We start from the raw sequence: 12,657 nt of genomic DNA on the forward strand, positions 1-12,657 counted from the left end.
TTCTCAGTATGCACAAAAAATTAGAAGGTGTAGGTAAATAAAATTGGACTTCAGTGGGCTTTTGTTATTTCATGATTTCTCTCCAATTCAGCATCACTTTAACTCGTAAATATATAAAAAATAATTAAAAGAAAAATAATCAGTGGGACTCCTGTCTGCTCATTCACTAATTGGTTTAAATGAAGACTGAACTTTATTGGTTGGTAATCAATATGCAGTTGAGAAGGCAGTACCCTAGGGTTTAGGATTTCAGTACTATCATTTTTGTGATTTGCCTTTGGCCTTCTCTTGTGTTACTGAAACATGACTATTTAAAATAAATCTTTGTGAATTGAAGACGCATTTTATTTCTTATAATAAAATACAGCTATAATAGACCCCATGGCTTTCTCCTAGATGTATAAAAAGTTTGAATTTAAGACATAAAGTGATTCCAGTAGTTTTCTAGGGCTGCCATAACAAATTACCACGAACTTGGCTTAAAACAATAGAAATGTACTGTCTCACAGGTGCGGAGGCCAGAGTCTGACATCAAGGTGTCTACACTCTAAGAAGAATCTGTACAGCTTCTGGTAGCCGCAGGTGTTGCACTCATTTCTTGGTGTTCCTTGGCTTGTGGCCACATTACTTCAGTCTCCTCTCTGTCATCAGTTCTCGTGTGTGTGTGTGGGGGGGGCAAACTTTGCCTCTCTCTTCTAAGGACACTACTATGGCATTTAGGATCTAGAATAATCCAAAATATTATCTTCATCTGATTCTTAACTTAATCATATTTGCAATGACCCTTTTTCCAAATAAGATAACATTCACTCTTTAGACAGGTGAGATTATATTCAGAGGTTTCAGGGATTAGAAGGTGAATATCTATTTGGGAGGCTATTTTTTTCCAGATTACCACAATGGTCCCCATAAATTTAAATGAAAGTATTTCCTAAAATAAATTCTTTTACTGGGTGTATAACATAAATTATTTGAAAAGAGACATGAACACGAGACAAGATCATCTTAGAGATGAGATGCCTACTTTACTTTAGTCCTATTTTAAGTCTCCATGCATTTCTGAGGGTTTGTTATGCCATTAATAACTAGGGATTGCTTCTGTCTATATTCCACAATTTCAGATTTATTTGGATAAGAATCCAGCCACATCCCAAGAATCTACAGAAACGGTATTGGAGTTCACATAGCTGGCCTGCAGTCCAGAGCTGAAACATGCCTAGTTCAATTAACTAATTAATATGTTATTTATGAAGGCCTATATGTGTCTTTCATTTATTACCTTCCTCATTGAGATATTTCAGCTTTCCTAGGGAAGCTGGAAGTGATTAGTAAAATAGGTATCATGTACATAGAAGATAATAAACATCTAATTCCTCTATGAGGCTTAGGCCTTTCCTTTCATAGTGAAACATCAATATTTTAGATCTAAAATCTAGTTTTTGATTAAGAACTTTGTTACCAACCTGAAAATAAAAATTTTACTTTAAAGCCCAGATTGAAAAAGAAAATAAAAAACAAGTGAAAAGTAGTAGAAGAAAATAAATAAAGCCAAATGCTGATATCTTGAAAGGTGTAATTAAATAGATAAACTATGGCAATTCAGATTTTTTTTTTTTGAGAGGAAGTTTTGCCCTTGCTGCCTGGGCTGGAGTGCAATGACACAATCTCCACTCACTGCAACCTCCATCTCCTGGGTACAAGCGATTCTCCTGTCTCAGCCTCCCGAGTAGCTGGGATGACAGGCACATGCCACCATGCCCAGCTAATTTTTGTATTTATAGTAGAGACGGGGTTTCACCACATTGGTCAGGCTGGTCTCCAACTCCTGACCTCAGGGGATCCATGAGTTTCCATCTCTGAAAGTGCTGGGATTATAGGTGTGAGCCACTGTGCCTGGCCCAGATTAACAAAATAAAGAAAGAAAGCAGGCCAGGAGAGCTGAATCGGGTGGATCACTTGAGGTCAAGAGTTCAAGACCAGCCTGGCCAACATGATAAAATATCCTCTCTATTAAAAATATGAAAATTTTCATGATGCGGTGGTGTGCACCTGTAATCTCAGCTACTCAGGAGGCTGAGGCAGGAGAAATAGTTTGAACCCCAGAGGTGGAGGTTGCAGTGAGCCAAGATTATGCCACTGTGTTCCAGCCTGGGCAAGAGAGTGAGACTCTGTCTCAAAAAATAGAAAGAAAAAAAAAAAAAAACTTCTGTATTAGGAGTGAGAAAACATAATCACAGATGATACAGAAATAATTATAGAATTATAAGAGATTATTTTATGCAACTTTGTATATCTTTAAAAGAACATATGGAAAGAAATGTAAGGATCTAGAGAAAATAATTTTTTTCTACTAAAATAAATATAAAAAAGGTTGAACCAAGGAGATGCAGAACATCTAAATAGATCAATCAGTGTTAAAGAGGAGTTTGCAAAGATTATTGAAAGGTCTTCATTCTATGGCCTGGTTTTGTGATTAGATTTCACCTTTTTTTTTTATAGAGGGAGTCTCGCTCTGTCACCCAGGCTGGAGTGCAGTGGCACAATCTCAGCTGCCTGAAACCTCTACCTCCCAGGTTCAAGTGATTCCTTTGCCTCAGCCTCTCAAAGAGGTGGGATTACATGTATGTACCACCAGACATGGCTAATTTTTGTATTTTTTGTAGAGACAGGGTTTCACCATGCTGGCCAGGCTGGTCTGAAATTCCTGACCTCAAGTGATCTAACTGCCTTGAACTCCCAAAGTGCTGGGTTACAGGCATAAGCCATCACACCCAGCCTAACTTTTTAAAAAAATATACTTCCTATGACATTTAAACTATTTTAAATAATAGAATAAAATTGTATGAAGCTAAACTTAACATAAATATGTATTATGTACTAATTCATGTATTATGAGTTAGTATAGAAAACATAAATCAAATTCATATATAAATAAGTAAAAACTCATCCACATATTAAATTCATCAGTATGCTGAGAGTAATTCCACATGATCAAATAGGGCTTATTCTAAGACTATAAATTTAAGATCACATTAAGAAATACATCATCGGTAGCGGGCTCTCACGTGGAGGCGCGGAAGTTTGGCCCACGGGAATGATCACCAAGACACACAAAGTAGACCTGTTCGCTGGGCTCCCAGAGAAGAAAGAAGAAGAAGAAGAAGAAGAAGAAGAAGAAGAAGAAGAAGAAGAAGAAGGAGGAGGAGGAGGAGGAGGAGGAGGAGGAGGAGGAGGAGGAGGAGGAGGAGGAGAAGAAGAAGAAGAAGAAGAAGAGTGGTCAAAGAACTAGAGACTCAGCGCCCAGTTTTCAACAATGAAGATTACTTTGCTGATGTTTCTCCTATAAGAGCCACATCCTCCTGTAAGAGTTTGGTCCGCGGGCAGGCACCTGAGATGCCTCTAGTGAAGAAAAAGAAAAAGAAAAGCATCAGCACGCTTTGTGAGGAGCAAGTAGAATCTGAGACCATGCCGCGTGCCAGGCGGACGGAGAAGTCATGCAGCCCCAGGAAGCAGGTACTTGGCCACCTAGAGTTCCTCAGTAGAGAGAAGAAAAAGAAGAAGTCACCTCTGGCCATGTCCCATGCCTCTGGGCTGAAAACCTCCCCAGACCCCAGACAGGGTAAGGAGGAAACCAGATTTGGCAAGAAGTTCAAAAAACACAAGAAGGAAAAAAAGGGGGCCCAGGACCCCACAGTCCAGGACCCTTGGGTCTGTGAAGCCGGGGATGCTGGGGACACTTGCTCAGTGGGGAAGGAGGGTGAGGAACAGGCAGCTGTGGGGCAGAAACGGAAGCAGAAGAGCCCCAGGGAACACAGTGAGAAAGTGAAGAAGAAAAAAAAAGTCCACCAGGAGGGAGAGGCCCTCCCAGGCCACTCTCAGCCCCCCAGGTCCATGGAGAGCAGCCCTAGGAAAGGAAGGAAAAAGAAGCCAGTCAAAGTTGAGGCTCCGGAATACATCCCCATAGGAGATGGCCCGAAGGCCCCCGTGAAGAAAAAGATGAAGTCCAAGAAGAAGGCAGAGCATCCAGTCATCGAGGAGCCAGCTCTGAAAAGGAAGAAAAAGAAGAGCACAGAGAGTGGGGTAGCAGGAGACCCTGGGAAGGAGGTGCAGGGGCAGAGGACATTCATCGTGAACTTGAACCTTACCCAGCTCTGCCCTCTCCTGCAGGATGCAGACACGGACTTAGAGGTGGTGTTGGAAAAGAAAGGCAACATGGATGAGGCGCACATAGACCAGGTGAGGCGAAAGGCCTTGCAGGAAGAGATTGATCGAGAGTCAGGCAAAACTGAAGCTTCTGAAACCAGGAAGTTGATGGGAACCCAGTTTGGCCAGTGGGATACTGCTAGTTTTGAGAACGAGGAACAGAAACTGAAATTTCTGAAACTTATGGGTGGCTTCAAAAACCTGTCCACCTCGTTCAGCCGTCCCCCAAGCACCACTGCAAGGCCCAACATGGCCCTCAGCAAGAAGGCAGCAGACAGCTTGCCGCAGAACCTGCAGCAGGACTATGACCGGGCCATGAGCTGGAAGTACAGCCGAGGAGCCGGCCTCGGCTTTTCCACCGCCCCCAACAAGATCTTTTACATTGACAGGAATGCCTCCAGGTCAGTCAAGCTGGAAGATTAACCTTTAGAGTTTCGTCCCCCCAAAACTGTCACAATCACTTTGATTATCCCATTTATGGTGGAGGTTACAAATTAGTGTGTGAAAAATCAGATCTTGGTGATGACCTTGAGCAGTAGGATATAAATAACTCCCATAAGCTTAGCGTTCCAGTAATGGAACACTAGGCATAAATGGGTTATTTAGTTTTGCAGATGAAAGCCATCTGACACTTGGCTCACACTGAACGCCAGAGGAGATTAAGGACAAGGACACCTATCTTAATGGGCTTGGATGAACTGGGGTAGGGCAGCTCATGTTTCCGGAGCCAGGAGAACGAGTGAGTGGTTTTATCCTCCTGGTTTCTGTGTTAAACTTTCTGTTCCTTTTTGAGACATCAGGTGTGTACAGATAACCTTTGTTGAGTGTTTAGCAGGTGCTAGGCGCATACTGGTGTTTTCCTTAATGTATTTAATCTTCATAATGATGAAATGGGTGCTATGACTGTCCCCATCTTATAGATGAGGCAACTGAGGTTCAGGGCTAAAGTAATAAAATTGTCTGAGGTCATCCAGCCACTAAGTGCAGGGTGTTGTACCCGGAAGCCCTAAGTTCACTGTTTGCCACTCTCAATGTCTCCTCTCAGGCATTTCACCAGAATCCTCCTTGGGGATTGAAATGTCTTCAGATTGAGGAAACAATTTTATTTTTTTTATTTTTGAGATAGAGCTTTGCTCTTGTTGCAGAGGCTAGAGTGCAATGGTGAGATCTCGGCTCACTGCAACCTCTGCTTCTTGGGTTGAAGCCTGCACACATGAGGACGTACAAAATTTTAGCCTCCGCCTGGGCCACACAAGATTCATAAGTGCCTTTGGTATAATGGGTACCCAACCTCATGTGAAAGTCCAAGTTGAGGTTAATGTGAGAGCAGTAAGAATTCACTGGCCTAGGCTTGGGAAGCAATGCCGTCCAACACGGTCAGCCTCAAAGGAGAAGAAATGACTTAAAGAACATAATATGTAAATTTGCCAATTGTTTTTTTCACTTAAATAGCAGCACACAGTATTAGTAGTAGATAAAATAATTTAAATGAAAATAATTTTGTGAAATAAAGACCACTTGGGAGTATTTGAGCAACAGCAAAAAAAAAAAAAAAGAAATATATCATCATTATTAATATGATTAAATAAGTCCACAAATTATAGAAAGGTAGAATTGTTTATATTAGTTGATAATAAAAAGGCTTCAATAAAATTTAGTAGATATTCAAATAAAAACAATGACTAAAAGGTAGAATATTGTCCTTGATTTAGTGTTAGAATAGTTACATTAGTTATCTTTTCCTCAATATGTTATCATGAATTTAAAAAATTCAAAGTATAAAAAAAGACAAATAGATATATATTAAATATAATAAAGACTATTTGTCAAAAGCTAGATAAAATATTATAACCAATACTAAATAACAAAGCAATTTTTATTAAAATCAGGAATAAGAAAGGAGCACCCAAAATTATGTTTTAGTATTGAAGATGATTCTGTCAAGTGCAGTGATAAAATAAGAAAAAGATTTTAAATAGAAAAAGAGAGACAAAAATGTTCATATGCAGATGATATAATTATACAGCCAGGAAATCCAAAATTACCAATAAAATTAACTAAAAAGCTAGTGGCAAGTCATTAATTTCACTATAAACTTAACAGTGCAGCATCAGTGCCAGAAAGAAACAAGAATATTGAGAGGAAAATGAAGAATGTTAATATGTATTTTTTAACGTATGTGAAAACTCAGTGTTGGCATTTTAATTCTGCAGGAGAAATTATTGTTTTATTTAACAAAGGTACCATTAAAACTGGCATTTAATTTAGAAGAAAATAAAGATAGACTCTATCTCATATTATATAAAAAATAAATTCCAGGTGGATTAAGAATCTAGGCCTATAGTATGAAATCAAATGTTAGAATAAAATTAGCAGACTTTATCACATTTTTGGATCACTTTTTCATTGTAAAGAGGAAACTCAGAAGCCATAAAGAAAATAAAATGAAACATAGAGCATTTAACTACCTAAAACATAAACAAAAAATACATAACAATAAAAGACACTATAAGCAATAGCAAAAGATAGATGGTAGCTTGAGAAAAATATTTGCAATCTAACCATAACACTCAAAGGATTAAAATCCCAATTATATAATATACTTTTATGAATTTTTGAAGCAGAAATAATTAAAATGGGTTAAAAATAGAAGTGCAATTATTTGAAGAGAAAAGAGAGGTGGCTAACATGTATTAAAAGATATTCAATCTTACCAATAGTCAGGAAAAAGTGAATGAGAAGTAATAGGCAAGAAAGAGATCCAGCCTCTCCCTTCTGTTATTTCTAACAAGTCTTTTCTTTCACAGAGGCTACCAGGCTGTTCTCCTGAGGATACACTCAGAGTAGATTTGCTGACTCTCCTAATGTTCATTACTATTCTGTGTTATATTTCACACAACCTAGAATATTTTATACTTTTGAATTTTAAAATTTCTTAAGGTGAAAGTTGAAGTCATTGATTTGAACCACTATTCTTTTATATAAAGACATTTATTCCATAAATTTCTCCCTATTTCCTGCTTCATCAGCATCCTACGATTTTTTTTTGACTTTTACTCTGAGTTCAGGGCACACGATGTACAGGTTTGTTATATAAGTAATCTCAGGTCACAGGAGTCTGTTGTATAGATTATTTCATCACCGAGGTATTAAGCCTAGTACCCAACAATTATTTTTTATTCTCATTTTCCTCCTTTCACTCTCTGCACATGGATACAGAGATGAAAACTACAAATTTTGATATGTGGCATCCTCATTTTTATTCAGCTCAAACTACCTTGTAATTTTCCTTTTGATTTATTCCTTAACACATGAGTTATTTTGAAGAATGTTATTTAGTTTCCAAATATTTTGGAGCTTTTTTCAGGCATCTTTCTGTTGTGAATTTAATTTCAGTGTGGTCAGTGAATAAGCTTTGTATGTCTTGAATTCTTCTGAATTTTTTTTGAGAGTTGTGTAATGGCCCAGAATGTGGTCCACCTTGATAAACATTCTTATGTGCACTTGTAAAGAATATTCATTCTGGACCAAGTGCAGAGGCTCACACCTGTAATCTCAGCATTTTGGGAGGCTTAGATGGGCAGATCACTTGAAGTCAAGAATTCAAGACCAGCCTGTCAACATGGTAAAAACCCCGTCTCTACTAAAAATACAAAAATTATCCAGGAAGGGTGGTATGTGCCTGTAATCTCAGGTACTCAGGAGGCTGAGGCAGGAGAATCACTTGAATCCAGGAGGCAGAGGGTTGTCATGCCACTGCACTCTAACCTGGGTTGAGAGAGTGAGGTTCTGTCTCAAAAAAAGAAAAAAAAAAAGAATGTTCATTCTACGTTTTGGGTAGAATGTTCCATAAATGTCAAATAGGTGAATGTATTAAAATCTGAATTATTCTTAGTACCACACATTTCTGGTTTTCTAAATTTTATAAATTTTATTTATATTGATGTTTGTAATTTCTACAACATTGGTACCTTCTCTTTAAGTTATTACGTACAGTGACATATAGCTCCCTCTGGTGACTACATTAAAACATTTGTTTTTCTAAAATCACTTGTTTCTTATGTTTAGAGGAATACATTTAGTAAAAAATATATACTTCAGGGATTAAACATACTTTTTAAATATTTCCAGCATAATGAATTTAATTAAAGTATTGCAAATAATAAAACTTTTTAATATATTATATATATATCATATTACATATAATGCCTTTCTAACTTTATATATATATATATATAAACTTAGAAATTCATTTTTATCATTACAGAGGTATAAGCAATTATATCATTTTTCTGTTCTTTTTGTGAATTCACATATGGCCTAAAACTTTTATGCATAAACTGAAAGATGGATCTCTTTGCCACAAATACAACAAATTAACCAACCATAACGCCTACTCTGTGTCTACTTAGGTGATATGCATTCTTAATTCCCAAAACTACTCAAGTATTCCACTTGTAGTAATCGAATATTCACTATGTGCTGCTTTCAGTTGAATTGTGTCCCTCAAAAATTCATAGGTTGAATTTCTAACCCCTAGCATCTCAGAATGTGACTATTTGTGGTTGGATTCTGACATAATTTGGCTGTGTCCCCACCCAAATCTCATCTTGAATTGCATTTCCCATAATTCCTATGTGTCGTAGGAGGGGCATGGTGGGAGGTAGTTGAATTATGGGGACAGTTTCTCGTATGCTATTTTCAGGACAGTAAATTCTTATGAGATCTGATGGTTTTATAAGAAATTTCCCCATTCATTTGGCTCTCATTTTGCTCCTTCCTGTGAAGAAGGACTTGTTTGCTTTCCCTTCAACCATGATTGTAAGTTTCCTGAGGCCTCCCTGGCCATGCTTAACTGTGAGTCAATTAAGCCTCTTTCCTTTATAAATTGTCCAGTCTCGGGTATGTCCTTACAGCAGTGTGAGAACAGACTAACACAGGTTCTTTACCAAATTAAAATGAGGTCATTAGAATTGGCTGTAAGCCAATATGACTGGTTCCTTACAAACAGGAAAAAATTGAAGACAGACTCTTATATACAAGAAGAATACCCTGTGAACATAAAGATGGCAATCTATAAGCCAAGGAGAGAGGCCTGGAACAGAACATTCTCTCACAGCTCTTACATTTTAAGATAATGTAAGCAACATTTCTTTTGCAGGCATATTTGAATAACAATTCTCAAATTATTTTTTTGTAGGTCAGTTGTTTTATTTTCTTAGACTTCACTACATGTTTGATCATGAATTTGTACTTTAAATTTATTTTCTATAACTAAATATACCCAGAATTGTTAAATAAATTTTAATTACTAATAATGAGAAATCCAAAAATGCTTATGGCCTTTAGGGAAACTCAGTTTTGAGAAACACAATCATTTCACATTATTAAAGTTTATGTCCTCAGAGTAAGTTTTGTTGGCAGAAACAAAGCCTAATATTGCTTCTTGAAGAACATCAGAAATTCAGGTAGAAATGATAGAGTTACAGCAGAGATTCTTTCTTTTTTCATTTTTGCTTCTGTAGTCCCCATTAAGTACTGAAAAAGATAGCACCCGAACTGGTCCAATAGTCTCAAAATAGAAGCTACTATTTAAGGAAGCTTAGCCATATCTAAGACCATAGGTCAAGTATCAGAGTTTGGTTTTGCTCCTGAAGCAGATCTGGCCATAACCTTTTGGATTTCCATTCTTTATATTCCTGTGTTTCCTGGATATTATTTCTTATTTCTGCATGCAAATATTTCTTAACTAAACATGGTTTCTGACATTCCATGATTTTGTTTGTGTACTGCCTTTTAAACAGATGGAATTTCTTTCAGTTATTTGTAAAGAGAATAGAACACACAAGAGAAATTAAAATAATTCCTATTTTGGATATGTACTTCAAGTTGCTTTGATTCTCTCAGGTGCTTCAGTTATCAAAGTGTCTTCATAGCTATTCTGCTTCCTACTTACAGATCAACATTCATCGCTGGTTCTCTCATGGTCTTCCAGAACAATAAGCAGAGCTCTCAGGCATCCTAACCTCTTGGCATAATCAGCTTCTTTTTCAAACATGCCATCTGTGCTCCACCAGGGACATCTTTCTCTCATGAAACCGGCAATAGTGACAAAGTCCATTTGAATTCCAAGTATTCAGAATCATCAAGCAGTTTGTGGTACCCTTTTGGTAAATACAGCCACTTCTACTTGGAAAACTCCTGTTGCCTCTTATAGATCAAGATTTACAGGCCGGGCGCGGTGGCTCAAGCCTGTAATCCCAGCACTTTGGGAGGCCGAGGTGGGTGGATCACAAGGTCAAGAGATCGAGACCATCCTGGTCAACATGGTGAAACCCTGTCTCTACTAAAATACAAAAAATTAGCTGTGCATGGTGGTGTGTGCCTGTAATCCCAGCCACTCAGGAGGCTGAGGCAGGAGAATTGCCTGAACCCAGGAGGCTGAGGTTGCGGTGAGCCGAGATCGCGCCATTGCACTCCAGCCTGGGTAACCAGAGCGAAACTCCGTCTCAAAAAAAAAAAAAAAAAAAGATTTACATTCATTTTCTCTGCTGGAAAAAGAATACCTTGTGATAGTTCTCTTAAGCCTTTAATTATTTTACAGTGTTTTTCCATGTTCCCCAAATAGGCTTCTGTTTTACCGTCAGGCTCTTTCACATAAATCCATCAACACGGAACTGAAGGCAATTGGATAGAAATCTCAATGGGAGCTGTCAGGGTCATTTCTTAATCAGATTTACAGGTTCCTGCTCAACAGCATGAGGCATTCATTCTCTGCCCAGAGATTAAGTATGATCTGCTCAGAGATGATGTGCAAGGGGAGCATCACAGTTGCCTGTGAAACATGCTAAATCATCAGAGGTTTATTTTCTCCTCTAATCTCTGAAAACAACAAAACAAACAGGTGAGCTTAAATAACAGACCGGCATTCTTATTAGGTCTAAGTATATTTCAGGATAGGTTAGGATGCTGCTGTTAAAAAATGTCTCAATCTATTTTGAAGTTAAAGATACTATGGATTCCAATGGAGTTTCTTACTTGTTATTGTTATTTGTTTGTTTCTGTATTTAACAAGGAGTAAACTACTAAAATGCTGCTGAGAGAAAAGTTTCTCCTGGCTGGAGTTTTAAATCTCTCAATATTTCAAGGGCAAATTTTTAAAGTGCTACCAGTTGTAGGAATGGGAGATTAACCATTTTAGTTAGTCCCTGTGGGAAAAGATTAATTAGGAGGAGAGATTCTATTTTGGGTTTTCTCATTGGCATAAGCAATTATCTTTTGGTTTTGTTAATTTTTCTTCATTTTTAAAACAATGAAATCTTCATATTTCCATTATAAACAAGCTTAACATTTCCTTTGTTAATCAAATGCTTACCGACTATATGATGTCACATACTCAATTTCAAAGATTTCATATTAGAAGTCTACAAAAGTTTTCAACCATATTTTCTCTTAAAAGTTCTCAACTTCCAATAATATTAAAAAATGAATATGTGTTTTGGTTTATTGCTGTCACTATTAACTGATATTTGGTCAGAAAATATTAATCCATTCTAAAATACTGAATAAGTATTAAACATTAAGTGATAAACTAAACGTTGATGCTGTAGAGGAAAAGCAGATATAGAAATATGCAATTAGGCTGGACATGATAGCTCACACCTGTAATCCCAGTGCTTTGTGAGGCCAAGGTTGTAGGATCCCTCGAGGCCAGGAGTTAGAGACCATGTTGGACAACATTGTGAAACCCCATCTCTACAAAAAAACAAAAGTAAAAACAAATTAGCATGGCAGGGAGGTGTGCTTCTGTGGTACTAACTACTTGGGAGGCTGAGACAGAAGGATCACTTGAGTCCAGTTGTTTGAAGCTTCAATGAGCTATGATTGTGCCACTGCATTCCAGCTTGGGTGACAGAGTGAGACCCTGTGTCAAAGATTAAAAAAAAAGAAATGTGGAAAATTATTCTTAGTGTATATGTTTGTTATTTTATAAATCAGATGTTTTTAGAAAAAGTTGTGTGTAAATCAAACTCTATAAATAGAATTATTTAAAATATAAAAATAAGTTTATCACATCTCATATATATATATACATAGCATATATATATATTTTATATATATATATGCTATGTTACATATATACACACTCACACATACATTCCTAGTATTAGGAAACAGGCAACTTGTACTTTTATATCTAATTCTCTTTCTATATATAATATATATAACCTCTCAAATTTGATTATTGAAACCATCTCTATAAACTTTATAAAATTAATCAGGTAGGATGGAGCAAGAGAAAAAAAAATGAAGTATGCAGCACATTTAGCTTTAAACATTAGGTCAACTTGCTCTCTGGCTTACTGCCTCATAGTTATTTGGTCCTTGCTGTCCTAGAATCTTTTAGACCCAGATTATAGTTCCCCTTAACTGCTTTATAGATAACAACTTGAA

The 12,657-nt window shown here is 37.1% G+C and overlaps 1 protein-coding gene across 1 annotated transcript; it reads left to right on the forward strand.

The window, feature by feature from the left end:
• Positions 1-3,366: 3,366 nt before the first annotated feature.
• LOC100385048 (lysine-rich nucleolar protein 1-like) lies at positions 3,367-4,684 on the forward strand. The gene is made up of 2 exons (XM_035277084.3): positions 3,367-4,104; positions 4,168-4,684. Exons 1-2 carry the CDS (start codon positions 3,394-3,396, stop codon positions 4,624-4,626), a joined length of 1,170 nt encoding a protein of 389 aa, XP_035132975.3. The 5' UTR covers positions 3,367-3,393; the 3' UTR covers positions 4,627-4,684.
• Positions 4,685-12,657: the final 7,973 nt, after the last annotated feature.

This window comes from Callithrix jacchus, chromosome 16, assembly GCF_049354715.1.
Source record: "Callithrix jacchus isolate 240 chromosome 16, calJac240_pri, whole genome shotgun sequence".
NCBI lineage: Eukaryota > Metazoa > Chordata > Mammalia > Primates > Cebidae > Callithrix > Callithrix jacchus.